Source organism: Lissotriton helveticus, chromosome 7, assembly GCF_964261635.1.
Source record: "Lissotriton helveticus chromosome 7, aLisHel1.1, whole genome shotgun sequence".
Taxonomy (NCBI): Eukaryota; Metazoa; Chordata; class Amphibia; order Caudata; family Salamandridae; genus Lissotriton; species Lissotriton helveticus.
In genome coordinates, this window is record NC_136068.1 from 1,252,744,674 (window position 1) to 1,252,759,254 (window position 14,581).

General features: G+C 46.3%; 1 protein-coding gene across 3 annotated transcripts in view; it reads left to right on the forward strand.

The window, feature by feature from the left end:
* The window catches only part of LUC7L3 (LUC7 like 3 pre-mRNA splicing factor), a 381,484-nt gene that overhangs the window by 123,852 nt on the left and 243,051 nt on the right, over positions 1-14,581 (forward strand). For all 3 annotated transcript variants that reach the window (XM_078654427.1, XM_078654426.1, XM_078654425.1), the window contains exons 5-6: positions 14,217-14,294; positions 14,382-14,486. In XM_078654427.1, coding sequence (XP_078510553.1) covers positions 14,217-14,294; positions 14,382-14,486 — 183 coding nt within the window. The remainder of the gene's footprint in view (positions 1-14,216; positions 14,295-14,381; positions 14,487-14,581) is intronic.

Genomic DNA, 14,581 nt, shown 5'->3' on the forward strand with positions numbered 1-14,581 from the left:
ATCAACGGGAGTTTTTCCACAGGTTCCTGCAGAAAAGGAGTCGAGGAAACCGGATCAGGCTGCTAATAAGGGTTTTCTCCTCTGCCAGCATGGCGTTGAAGTCCACAAACGCGACCTGCCTGATGGGGTGTTATATCCACGCCCTGATGGATACTGTAAAACAGTTGGTGCCAAAGATACCGGAGGATGATAGAAAAGACTTCCAGGAGGTAATCTCGGACACTCAGGCTGCAGCAAGGCAGGTGATCCAGAGTGGTTTGGACACAGCAGATTCTGTGGCGAGAGTCATGGGCTCTTCGGTGGCTACGAGGAGAGCTGCATGGCTAAAATCGTCTGAGTTTTCAACAGATGTCCAGTCTGCATTAATGGATCTTCCATTCGACGGGTCTGGTTTGTTTGGCAAAAAGGCAGACGCTGCTTTAGAACGTTTTAAAGACAGCAGGGCGACGGCTAAGTCGTTGGGCCTTCAGACCAGGGGCACCTTTGGGAAACGTTTTAGAGGGTTTGGCAGATCTTCTTTTCGTTCCTACAAGTCAACTTAGCAGCAGCCACAGCAGCAGCAAAACACACTGTACAAGGCGTACAGGGGCAGACAGAGAGCTCGTCCCAGAGGTCGTCAAGTCGTCGCCTCCTCTTCCTCTTCCCCTTACCAGCCCCCTGCCAACGCAGCAAAGCAGCCCTAGATCTGCCATTCCAGATCATGCGGGCCCAGTGGGGGGTCGGCTTACCCATTTCCTACGAGATTGGGAATTGATTACATCAGATCTTTGGGTTCTCAATCTCGTGGGGAATGGGTATGCTCTTCCCTTTCGGGAATTTTCCCCAAATTACCCTCCTTGCCAGGGTTATTGTTCGGAGGACCACCTGCTTCTCCTGCAGGAAGAAGTCCTGGCTCTGTTCAGAAAAGGTGCGATAGAGGTGGTTCCGGAGCAGGAGCGGGGTCAGGGATGCTACTCCCGGTATTTTCTGATCCCCAAGAAGGATGGCAGGCTTCGGCCAATCCTGGATCGCAGGATCTTGAACTTGTATCTGAGACAGGAGAAGTTCAAGATGCTCACCCTTGCTCAGGTTCTTCAGGCGCTGCTGGAAGAAGACTGGATGGTGTTGATCGATTTGCAGGATGCGTATTTTCATATTCCCATCCTGAAGTCACACAAAGTATCTCTGTTTCACGGTTGGGTCGCAACACTACCAATTTGAGGTCCTTCCGTTTGGTCTTACTACTGCGCCTCGAGTCTTCACCAAGGTGATGGCAGTGGTGGCAGCACATCTCAGGAGGTCGGGGATACCTGTATTCCCGTATCTGGACGACTGGCTGATCAAAGCAGTCGCCAGGGAAGGTGCTCCATCACCTGCAGGAAACAACTCAGTTGTTGCACAGGTTGGGTTTTTTGATAAATGTACCCAAATCTCACCTGGTGCTCTCCCAGCGCAACCTGTTCATAGGTGCGGCACTGGACACTACTGTATGCCGTGCATTCCCTCCTCCTCAAAGGATTCACGATATACAGGAAATGATTCCTTTATTCTACAATGGAGCGGTTGTTCCAGTCCTGAAGGTCCTACGTCTGCTCGGTCTGATGGCTTCTTGCATTCTGTTGGTCAACCATGCACGCTGGCACATGAGGGCACTCCAGTGGTGCCTCCAAAGGCAGTGATATCAGCACGGCGGAGATCTCAGGGAGTCAGTGAGAATCTCCAGAGAAACTGCAGCGGATCTGTCTTGGTGGAGCGTGAAAGGCAATCTGTCACAAGGAAAGCCTTTTCAACTACCTTCATCGGTGGCCACAGTGATAACTGATGCATCCACTCTAGGGTGGGGTGCTCATCTGGGGGATCTGGAGATCAAGGATCTTTGGTCTCCAAAGGAAAGGTTGCTTCACATCAACCTTCTAGAGTTGCGGGCGATACGTCTGGCACTCAAGGCCTTCCTCCCATCCCTTCGCGGTCGGTCGGTTCAAGTCCTGACAGACAACACCATCGCGATGTGGTATGTCAACAAGCAGGGAGGAGTGGGGTCGCAGTGTCTCTGCAGAGAGGCTCTGCGCCTCTGGTCCTGGGTTCAGGACCATCAGATTTGTCTGATGGCAAATCATCTGGCTGGAGTTCTGAATGTTCGTGCAGACACTCTGTCGGCAGTTCTCCGCCGACCACGAGTGGAGGCTTCATCCAGAGGTAGTTCGTCACGTCTTTCAGACGTGGGGGGGACTCCTCAGGTGGACCTGTTCGCCACTCGGGAGAATGCTAACTGCCCGTCATTCTGCAGCCTCCAGCTTCCGATGCAGGGAGCCTTGGGGGACGCGTTTCAGTTGAGTTGGGACTCGCAACTCCTTTACGCGTTTCCTCCCATACCTTTGATTCCTCGGGTTATGAGGAAGATATGCCAAGACCGGGCACAAGTCATATTGATCGCCCGCATTGTCCAAGAAGGGTGTGGTATACAGATCTTCTCCACCTCTCCTCGTGCCCTTCGCTCCGTCTCCCTCACAGGGCAGATCTCCACTCCCTGATGGAGGCGCAGGTTCTACACCCCCACCTCCAGACCTTACACCTACATGCCTGGAGATTGAACGGGGCAACCTGATTTCCTTTTCTCCCCCACACGATGTGGTGGATGTCATTTTGTCAGCCAGGCGTGACTCCACTAAGTCCATTTATTCCTATAGATGGTCAAAGTTCTTTGCTTGGTGTGGGGAGAAGTCCATTGACCCTTTAAGGGCTCGTTTGTCCAATATTCTTCAATTTGCTCTTTCCTTGGCCCAGCAGGGTTTTGCGGTGACAACTATTAAGGGTTATTTGTCTGCCTTATCGGCTTTCCTTTGTTTGCCTGACCAGCCCTCTTTGTTTAAGTCGCCTATTGTTTTACGATTCATCAAGGGCCTTACCAATAAATTTCCTCCTACTCCTTTTATTGTGCCTCAATGGGACTTGAACCTTGTTCTTACATTTTTGATGGGTTCTCCTTTTGAACCTTTACACTCATGTCCCTTGAGACTTTTGTCTTTCAAAACGGTCTTCCTAATCGCAATTACCTCGGCAAGGAGGGTAAGTGAGCTTCAAGCTCTTAGTTCAAAGCCCCCGTTTTTGTCCATTCATGCTGATCGAATGGTTCTTAGGACTAGGGCTGCTTTTCTGCCGAATGTGGTTACTCTTTTCCACCTGGGGCAGTCCGTTACCCTCCCTACCTTTTTATCCTCCCCCCCCGCCCCCACACCCTTCCAAGGAGGAGGAGAGACTTCACCGCTTGGACCCTAAGAGGGCGGTGAGCTTTTACTTGGACAGGATGAGAGAGTTCAGGTCGGATGACCAGCTGTTTGTTGGATTTGCTGGCTGCAGGAAGGGGAAGGCTGTGCACAAGCGCACGCTCTCAAGATGGATTATTTTATGCATCAAGATCTTCTACTCCCTGGTGGGTAAGGAACCTCCAGAGGGTATAAGGGCTCATTCCACTAGAGCTAAGTCTGCAACATCAGCTCTTTCTAGAGGTGTACCTGTGGAGGACATTTGCAGAGCCGCGACTTGGGCCTCCCTCCACACTTTCGCGAAGCATTACTGCTTGGATTCCGAAGTGAGGAGGGACGGCCACTTTGCGCGCTCTGTCACTCCAAGTTTTCTAGGTATAGCAGAGTGGACACCTTCCTCCGGGAGTAGGGACTGCTGTGGGAATCTATTCACAAGGTGAGGAATCAACTGGCAGATGTATCTATCAGATGAACAAGTTACTTACCTTCGGTAACACTTTTTCTGGTAGATGCAGTATCTGCCTGTGGATTCCTCACTGACCCACCCGCCTCCCCGCTGTCCACTCTTCTACACCTGAGTATCTATAATGTATTTTCTTTATTATCAAGGTATTGTTCATTTCAAATGTTTGGTTGCATTTGTTTCACACTGTGTGTGTTACCTTGGTATTTGTGTACTGTGTATATTTCTACTGTCATTGGTCTGTCCGTGTGCCTCGAAGGCACGTAAAAAAGGGCGGAACTGATGTCATCACGCCGGTGTGTGCCTATTATGGTGTCGGTGACGTCAGCGGAGTCGCGCGCGATGCCGAGCCTCTGTGACGTCGGTCCACGTCGGCGCGAAGCTACAAAAAGAATTTCCGAATGCTTCTGACGCAGGGGAATATTCACAAGGTGAGGAATCCACAGGCAGATACTGTATCTACCAGAAAAAGCGGTACCAAATGTTAGTAACTTGTTCATTCCTCTCTTTCCTCCATCTCCTTTCATAATGCCTCAGTGGGACTTGAACCTTGTTTTGACTAATCTAATGTGCGCTCCCTTTGAGTCTCTTCACAACTGTCCTCTTAGGCTTTTTACCTTGAAAACTGCTTTTCTTGTTGCCATCACCTCTGCTCGCAGAGTGAGTGAGCTTTAAGCTCTTTCTTCTAAGCCACCTTTCTTCTCTGTGCATACAGACAAGGTGGTTCTTCCAACGAGACCCTCGTTCCTCCCTAAAGTTGTCACTCCTTGTCACATCAGACAGACTATCACTCTACCCACCTTTTTTCCCCACCTCCGCACCCTTCCAAGGAGGAGACTCCTCCATCTGGATCTGAAACGTCTGCGGTTTTTGTACCTTGACCGCACGAAGGATTTCTGGGTGGAAGATTAACTCTGTGGGTTCCAAGAAAGGTCGGGCTGTGCTAAAGCACCGCATCTCTAGATGGGCCATCCTTTGTATAAAGATTTGTTACGCTTTAGCTAAAAAGGAACCTCCTGTGGGGCTTCGAGCTCATTCCACTAGAGCTACGGCAGCAACTACTCAACGAGCTATGCTAGGTGGCCATTTGGGCTTCAATGCACACTTTCACCAGTCATTACTGTCTGGGTAGACAAGTCCGGAGGGATGGCTACTTTGCCCTTTCTGTCCTCCAGGACTTTCTGGTGTGAACTTGGTTTGCAGTCTCTCCTCCGGGGTTCGTATTGCAGGGGGATCTATCCTAAGGTAAGGAATCTATAACTAATAGTCTCTTTCAGATGAATAATTACTTACCTTCGGTAATGATGTGTTCGAGGCATATGAGCTGCAGATTACACACTGTGCATAGATCGCCACCTAGTGTTGGGCCCGGATGTTTGCAGTTTGTTGTTGTCCTGAAAAGTTCTTTGGAAGTCACGAGATAGGTTACTCCTCCTTTGGACCACATTGCGCATGGGCATCGGCTCCATCCTCAGATTGTTTTTTTCCGCCATCAGACTCGGATGTGTTTCCTGCGCTCTGGTTTGGAACCGAATTTCCTTCGCGCAATCCTCACCCGGTTCAACGGTATTGTTTCGATCGCGATCCACATCAACGCGGTTCTTCAACAACTTCCAAGTCTTCCATTCCGGTCGTCGACGAAGGCCTTCGGTCCTACTTAGGCCTCATCTTCTGGCTCATGGAAAGGACACCATTCAAGAAGTGTTCTCAATGTGGGTCGAAGTTTCCCCACACCGATCTACATGAGGTGTGCAACCTTTGCCTCTCACCGGAGCACGAGGCCAAAGACTGTTCCACTAATTATCATGAATTATAAACCAAAGGATCAAATTCTAGGAGTGTGTAAAACTCTACTTATCTTGGCAAACATTTCTGCTTGTCCAGAAGAGATAGCTACGCTGAACTATAAACTACTGCTAAAAGACACAGCTACTGTTTTGAAAAAATGGCATACGGTTCCACTAAGTTTAATTGGTAAGATTAATCTAATCAAAATGAAGATTCTTCCCAAATGTATCTAAAAAAAAGATTATTAATACGAAATGGAATAGATCGAAATAAGTAAACGCCTAGATGGCATACTAAGCAGCTTCATATGGGACTATAAAAAAGCACGCCGGGCAATTGATTTAATTAAATTACCTTATGGAAAAGGCGGCCTTGACTTTCCTGATTTCAAGGCATACTTCTGGTCGACATGTATAGGACGTATTCGCTGTATGATACACCCCTATAATGAACCATTTTTTTACTATGCATTTATGTTAGGAACTGAATCTAAAATGTTTTTATATCGTTTAACCGATCCAAATTATTTTAAGAGGGTCAAATTTAAGACTACACAAGATATAGTATATCTTTGAAGAGCTATCATGTGCAAATTCCAAATGTCGTTATATCATTCCAGACTTCCTTTATGGGACAATCCTGCTCTCCCAGGAATTTTCCATGATGGGGGAGGCAGACCATGGGCACAACTGGGTATCGAAAATCTTGGTGATTTATATGATAATACTGGGTTGTCATCATTTGTAAGACTTCAACTTCTTTATAAGGTGACGGAAAATATGCACCTAAAATATTATCAAATTAGAGACTATTTTATACGCAGTCTCAACATTACTGAATTATCGGACTCTAGCTTATGGGAATGTATCCACTTAGCTAAAGATAAATCCTTGATCAGCTCTGCATATAAAAGCTTTAACTCTCAGAAAGATGGTGATTGTAGGAAACTAGCCATACGCTGGAGCCAGAAATTGGAGTCTAATATCACTGCTAATTCTATATCTTCTGCATTGGATACTATCCGTAAATCAGTACACTCATCTAGTCCAAGGCTGCAGTCATATAGGAATATCTGTTCTCCTTACTATACCCCTGCACGTATCTCGAAATGGGCAACAAGTAACTCAAGTAGTGATCGGGCTAGATGCCCAAAATGTGATTTATACGCAGCTGACTTAACGCATATGTTCTATTCGTGCCCATTATTACTAACATTTTGGAGAGATCTGGAAAAGACTGTGTCCCATAAGCTTAATAAAACTATATCATTCACGGCCATAGATATATTACTGGGCCCACACTCATGTGACCATAGCTCGAGAGTACTTATTAGTATTATATTGGCCTGTGCTAGGCTGACTATTGCTCGAGCATGGATCGCACGAGACCCACCTTCGACGGCAGAGTGGTGGGCAATAATAACAGATACATACAATATGGAATGTGCATTAGCTAAAGTCAGGGGTGTAAGATCATTATGTAAATTGGAAAAAAATTTGGGAGAATTTGTCTAGGAATGTGTTAAGGAAACTGTTTATTTGAAGTTATGCGTGCTTCACATGGGTTTTGAGCCCTTTGTTTTTATGTAAGATTTTTCACCTTGTGTTTGCGTTTCAAAGTGCTTTAACTTTTGTTGTTTGCCACAACTGCCAGTTTCTTTTTCCTTTATTTTTCTTATTTGCTGCAACTTTGTCCTCATGTCATCAATAAAAATATATAATAAAATAAAAGACTGTGCCTCTTTCCACTCCAAGAAGATGATTCGGGACCGACGAGCTCGAAGAACCATGGCTCGCTCGTCAGCTTCAATCCCCGACGACATCTTTGGAGAGGGCGTCGACATGCCAGAACATCAGCACGCCGAAGAAAGCTCCAGCTCTTCTGATGCCGAAGACTCAGACGTCGAGGACATCACTCCAGATCAACGGGTTGGAAGTAAGACAGTCAACCCCAACCCTTCCTCGACATCCTCAAAAAAGGCTTCGGTCACACCCTCACCTTCGGGCCCGGGTGCACACCGAGAGACTGCTTCCCATGCCCCGCCTTCGGGCCCGGCAAAGAAGCCTACTAAGCCTTCAGGCGGCTCGGGCTCGAGCCAGCCTATTCCCGATCCGATACCGACACCAAAGAAGAAGTCATCTTCCTCAACCATGCCGACCGTTGCTTCGACACCTAAGCACTCGGTGCTGAAGACTGGCAGCAGCTCATCCATGCCGAAACCTCACTCGGAGCCGAGTAAAAAACCACCCAAAGGCCCTGACTCACTCGCTTCGGAGCCGAAGAAACACCCGGAACAGAAAAAACATGTTCCGGTAAAGGACATTTTAAAAGGTCACACTTCTAAACCAAAAGACTCTAGACCATCTACAGACTCTGTGCTGAAAAAAACCTCCGGAACCGAAAACTTCGACGCCAAAGGATCTGCCCTATACAAAAGAACTTTTTACACCAGATCCTCACCAAAAAACTCTTGTTAAAGACCCTAAGACTGGCCAACTAGCTCTTAGTTCCAAGATGAGACCGCTAGAAGCGCCAGCACCTCCTCCTCCTCCAAAGAAGAGAGACATTGCAACCTCTCCATTAAGGGTCCTTTCTCCACCACCTCCCCATACTGTTCCTCCTCCTACACCTCCGCCACCACATCATTCTCTTACACCATCCACTAATCCAGATGATGATGTGGATACAGACTCTGATGACACAGGTGGGGGTGCACATGACCCAGCAGGGACCAATAGTCCCCCTTAGTCACCTAATCCTTGGGATGATTATAACACCCCTGATGTCCCTTACGTCCCACAAGATGATGTATACCTTTACAGGCCTTCCCCACCAGAGGACACTATAGGTTTTAACCTACTAGTCCAAAGAGCTGCCCAGTACCTAGTGATATGCACACTGATGCTGTGGAGGAAGATTTTCTTTTAGACACTTTTGATAAAACACAAAGGTCTACTGCCATTTTGCCAATGCTTAAAGGCGTCATTAAGCACGCAACAGAGGTTTTTGAATATCCTGTTAGGGCTCGGGTCCTCAACCCTCGCACTGAGAAGAAATATAAAGCTGCCCCTACAGACCCTGTTTACATCAAAGGTCCAGCACCACTAGATTCTTTAGTAGTGTCGAATGCACATAAACGTGCTAATTCACAAACATCAGGTGAGGCCTCACCACCAGATAAAGAATCTAAGCTCCTTGACGCCTCTGGTAAATGAACAGCGTCACAGGCAGCTAACATTTGGCGCATTGCCAATACCCAAGCGTTGTTGGCAAGATATGACAGGGCACATTATGATAAGCTGGAGTCCATAATGCAGCATCTACCAGACAAATATAAAAATAGGGCCAATGAACTCATACAGGAAGGTAAAACTATTACTAATACTTCCATTCGTTGTGCCCTAGATGCTGCATATACTGCCTCAAGGGCAATCAATACCAGTACCCTTTTGCAGAGACATGCCTGGCTACGTATTTCAGGTTTTAAACCTGAGGTACAAAATTCTATCCTCAATCAGTCATTTGATGAAACACATTTATTTGGCCCTAATGTTGATGTGTCTTTAGAAAAGATGAAAAAAGACACTGACAGCGAAATCCATGGGAGCCTTGCAGCTGCAAGCTCCCAGGCGTTCTTTTTGTCGTTTATCATACAGAGGCAACACGAGGCTACTCCTCCGAAAGCCCCTCCACTTCCTACAAAACCCCTAGTCAATCCCCATACACTAAGGGCTACCAAAGAGGGGGTTACAGGGGTAAGTGGCTCAATGGTTAGAGCGGCAGACCCTGATGCAGGGGTCTACTCCGGGACCAGGGTTCAATTCCCCGCCTCGGCGGGTCTTGGGCTCAAAAAATTCCCCGGACCTGATAATTCTCGCCTCGGTGCCTATTTCAATCATGGAGTCCCACTCTGCAACTCTGGGCAATAACTTGCTTAATCTCCACAACGGCCCCCACAACGCTAAGGATGCCTGGCCTCCACCTTGGGGGTGCCCAGGAGTGGACACCTCACAGGGAAAGCCAGGATGGGTTCCACAGCGGTATTCGTACAAGCGCCTTGAGACCCTTGCGGGTGAGTAGTGCGCTATACAAGTATCGATTTACATTTACAACAACAAAGGCAGAGGCAAAACCAATAACTCCCGCTCTGCCTCCACCCCTACCCAATGACTTTCCTCCCCTTCCCCCCCACCATTACACTCCTGTGGGGGGAAGACTGCAGCAATTCCTTCCTGCCTGGGTCAACATCACATCAGACAGGATGGTGCGACAAATTATCCAGTCAGGTTACTGTCTAGAACTAACATCTACCCCCCGAACATACCACCCAAACCGCGTCCGATGTCACAAGAACATCTGTCACTGTGAAATCAAGAAGTAATGTCTCTGCTAGAAAAAAAGTGCAATAGCACCAGTTCCTCTGCACCAACAAAACAAGGGGGTTTACTCCCTATATTTTCTTATTCCAAAAAAGCACGGCTCTCTAAGGCCTATTCTTGACCTCAGACCGCTAAACATATACATACCGTCAGACCATTTTCACATGGTCACACTCCAAAAGGTCCTTCCTCTCCTGTTACAAAACAACTACCTTGCTACTCTAGATCTCAAGGACGCATACTTGCATATTCCCATTCACAAGGCTCACAGGAAGTATTTCAGATTTGTAATAGACGGGCAGCACTATCAATTCAAAATACTCCCATTTGGAGTCACAACAGCACCAAGAGTATTCACCAAGTGCCTAGCAGTAGTGGCAGCACATTTACGAAGACAGCACATACATGTCTTCCCGTACCTCGACGACTGGCTCATAGAAGCCAGCTCATACAACCAGTGTGTAGAACACACTCACCCCCACAATCCAACTGCTCCAGAACTTGGGGTTCACAATAAACCACACCAAGTCTCATCTGCAACCATCCAAAGTTCAACAGTACCTCGGTGCTACAATAAACACCTCAACAGCGCTAACTTATCCCACTGCAGTAAGGATAGCCAGCATGCAAACCCTTCTCACAAAGTTTCAGCCACAACATTCCCTTCCAGCACGAGTGTTCATGAAACTCATAGTGATGATGGTCTCTTGCATTTTCATTGTGCCCCATGCAAGACTTCAAATGCGTCATCTACAAGAGTGCCTATCACGTCAATAGAACTAGGCTCAAGGTCAATTAACAGACCTGGTGTTGGTAGATGGTCGGACTCATCGCTCTCTGCAGTGGTGGAACACCACAAACCTTTCTTAAGGGTGACCGTTCCTAGAGCCAGTTCCACAAATAGACTTGATAGCGGACGCATCGCTCTCCAGCTGGGGAGCCCACCTGTTGCAACACACCATGCAAGGCAGGTGGACACCACAACAAAAGTTACTCCATATCAATGACCTGGAGTTACTAGCTATATTCCTAGCACTGAAAGCTTTCCATAAACAAGTGTCAAACATGGCTGTGTTAGTCCACACGGACAACATGACAGCCATGTACTATATTCAGAAACAGGGCAGAACACACTCCCTGCAACTTTCTCGACTAGCTCAGGACATATGGCGCTGGGCTATACCTCAAAACATACTCCTTTTAGCCCAACATGTTTCAGGAGTACAAAACACCATAGCAGATCTGTTAAGTCGTCAGACACAACAAACCCTTGAGTGGGAACTTCATATGCAAGTTCTTCAACCATTCTTTCAGATGTGAGGACAACCTCAGATAGATCTCTTTGCCACTCACAAAAACGCCAAATGCCCACACTTCGCCGCCAGATATCCACACCCATTTTCCAAAGGCAATGCGAAATGGATGAACTGGTCAATCAGATTTGCGTACGCTTTTCCACCGCTACCACTCATGCCACTGGTATTACGCAGACTACAGCAGCATTCTCGAAACCTTTTCCTAGTTGCTCCAACGTGGGCCAGACAGCGGTGGTACACAACACTGCTACAACTGTCTGTGGAACCACACCAAAAATTATACCTGTCTCCACACCTTTTAACACAGAATCATGGAGAGATCAGGCACCCGGACCCAGCTCAGCTCAACCTAGCGATTTGGCTCCTGGGGTCTTAGAATTTGGATATCTGAACCTTCCTCCAGACTCCATGAATGTCATAAAAGAAGCTAAACACCCTACCACTAGAGCATGCTATGCAGCCAAGTGGAAACGATTTGTAATATATAGTCACAACAATAATATTAACCCTTCAGACGTGTCATTTCAACACCTCATAGGATACTTACTGCACCTCCAAAGATGTAACTTAGCCTACATGTCTATGAGACTGCATCTTGCTGCAATAGCAGCATATCTGCAAAACAGACCGTATCTATCTCTGTTCAGAGTGCCTGCTATTAAATCCTTTATGGAAGGGCTTAAAAGAATAATTTCTCCCAGAGTGCCACCTTCACCTGTGTGGAATTTAAACATTGTTCTCAAACAGCTAATAAGACCTCCCTTCGAACAATTACATAAATGTGAACTATAATTTTTAACATGGAAGGTTACGTTCCTAGTAGCTATTACTCCTCTGTGAAGAGTTAGTGAACTACAAGCACTAACAATTCAAGAACCCTTTTTGCAAATGCATCTTAATAAGGTTGTTCGTACTAATCCAAAATTCCTGCCCAAAGTCATTTCTCCCTTCCACCTCAATCAATCTGTGGAACTGCCTGTTTTCTTCTCGCAGCCACAGACAGTAGCAGAAAGAGCTCTTCATACCCTAGATGTCAAAAAAGCATTGCTATACTACATCGAGAGAACACAACCCTTTCGTAAGACAAAACAACTTTTTGTGTCTTTCTCACCACCGCACAAGGGTAATCCCATTTCAAAATCTGGGATAGCTAGATGGATTGTCAAATGCATACAAATTTATTACCACAAAGCTACACGTACTTTTATCTGTTCCTCCTAAGGCCCATTCTACAAGAAAAATAGGGGCTTCAATGGCATTTTTAGGGAACATTCCCCTAGATGACATCTGCAGAGCAGCTACATGGTCTACACCGCACACATTCACAAAACACTATTGTGCAGATGTGCAAATCAAACAACAAGCTAATGTGGGCCAGGCTGTTCTCAAAACATTATTTCAAACTACTGCAACAGATAGGGGTGGTCGCCGCTAAGAGTGGGTACTGCTATACAATCTATGCACAACTTGTAATCTGCTGCTCATATGCCTCGAACGGAAAATGCTACTTACCAGTATGCATCTGTTCTTGGCATGTAGAGCTGCAGAGTTACACACGCCCACCTGCCTCCCCGGCTACCCTTATCTGTTCCAGTATTATCTTAATTAGATACAGCTTACATGGACATCCTTCCTTTTCTTGCAAAGCTCCATCATTTCCCTATTGGCGAAAAACAATCTGAGGATGGAGCTGATGCCCATGCGCAATGGGGTCCAAAGGAGGAGTCACCTATCTTGTGACTTCCAAAGAACTTTTCAGGACAACAACAAACTGCAAACATCCGGGCCCAACACTAGGTGGGGATCTATGCACAGTGTAACTCTGCAGCTCTACATGCCAAGAACAAATGCATACTGGTAAGTAGCATTTTCCATCTTTAAGAGGCATATATTAGTTATAGATTCCTTGCCGCCACACCCATCCTCCTTGCTCTGCAAACTGACTTCTGGGGTTAAGGGACTCCCTTGCAGGGCCCTAGTGTGGCACACCAGTGGTCAGTGTCTTTAATGGCTCTGTGCTTCTGGTTTGGAAAGTTATGTAAGAACTGACGTCAGCGCACAAGTGCAGCATCTAAGTAGGCATCGCAACGTCATCCCGGCGACCCAGATGACGGTCGCGGAGTCGACCGATGCCACCTACCGACACGCAGGGGTACTGCTGAAGAAAAATTCTCAGGATCCAGTCTGACAACTGGGGGTAATTCTATGGTAAGGAATTAATAACTAATATTGTCTCTTACAGATACATCGTTACCGAAGGTAACTTGTTATTTTGTCACAATAGCTTTTATAACTACTCATCCTTCTCTTTGTACCTTTCTTTTTGTGTTTTTTGACATTACAAAGGATGCCTTTGTGGTTTTGCAATATTGTGTCCTCTTGCCTGCTCATTTGAGGCTGGATCCCAACCAAGCTTCCGTCTATAGGTTTGGCATTTTTGCATGGTGTTTTTATCATGACACTATCCAGGACTGCTGTGCAATGTTCTGAAAGGCTCTGACTCTTATTTTGATAAAAGGGGTGTTAGCCTTTGGTGTCTTCACTCTGTACAGTGCTCCAGGTTATCCAGGTGAGCTGCAATACCTATCCTTGTGTGTAATTTTCTCTGTTCGTATCTGGCACCTGTCCTCTTTGCCATAGTCTCCCCATGGCCCTCGACACCATCAGCTATAGTCCTGGTAACATGCATTCTTCATACTTTTCCCTAACCCATGATTCGACTTCTGCTTACTCCATCAGGTCTCCCAGTGTATGCTTGGGTGGATGAACCATCTAGAATATAGCTCCCAATGCATTCCTTTTCTGACACATCACAAGAGCCCTCACTGCGTTCGGAAGGGAAATATTCCTGCTGCATCATTGTTTCTGCTGCTACTATTTGTTAATTGATACATCTATTGCTGTTTGTGTACTGTGAAGCTGACATGTTGCGTACTTGAACAACGTTTCCTTAATGATTTCCTCTGCTCTTTCGATTTAGATTAAATCATATATCTATATATTTCTTTATTATTTTCGTGCATTTTAGCAAGCTGCTGGTCATGGTGGTAAAAATGATGAAAAGGTTCAGGTGTTAACTGATAAAATTGATGGACTTCTGCAACAGGTGAGATTATAATTCTGTACTTCCTTTTGCATCTCATTTAAATGAAACCCTTAAAAAATGTAAACATTTATTTTTATTTTCTTTCAGATTGAAGAACTAGGTTCTCAGGGCAAAGTAGAAGAGGCACAGGGAATGATGAAACTTGTTGATCAGCTGAAGGAAGAGAGAGAGATACTCACTTCAACTACATCAGTAAGTTGGAGCGCTACTGAGAAGATAAAATATGCAATGCTGAATTCTGCATGGTTTGTATCACTATCTCACGTTTATTTAGCCCATTCGATTGC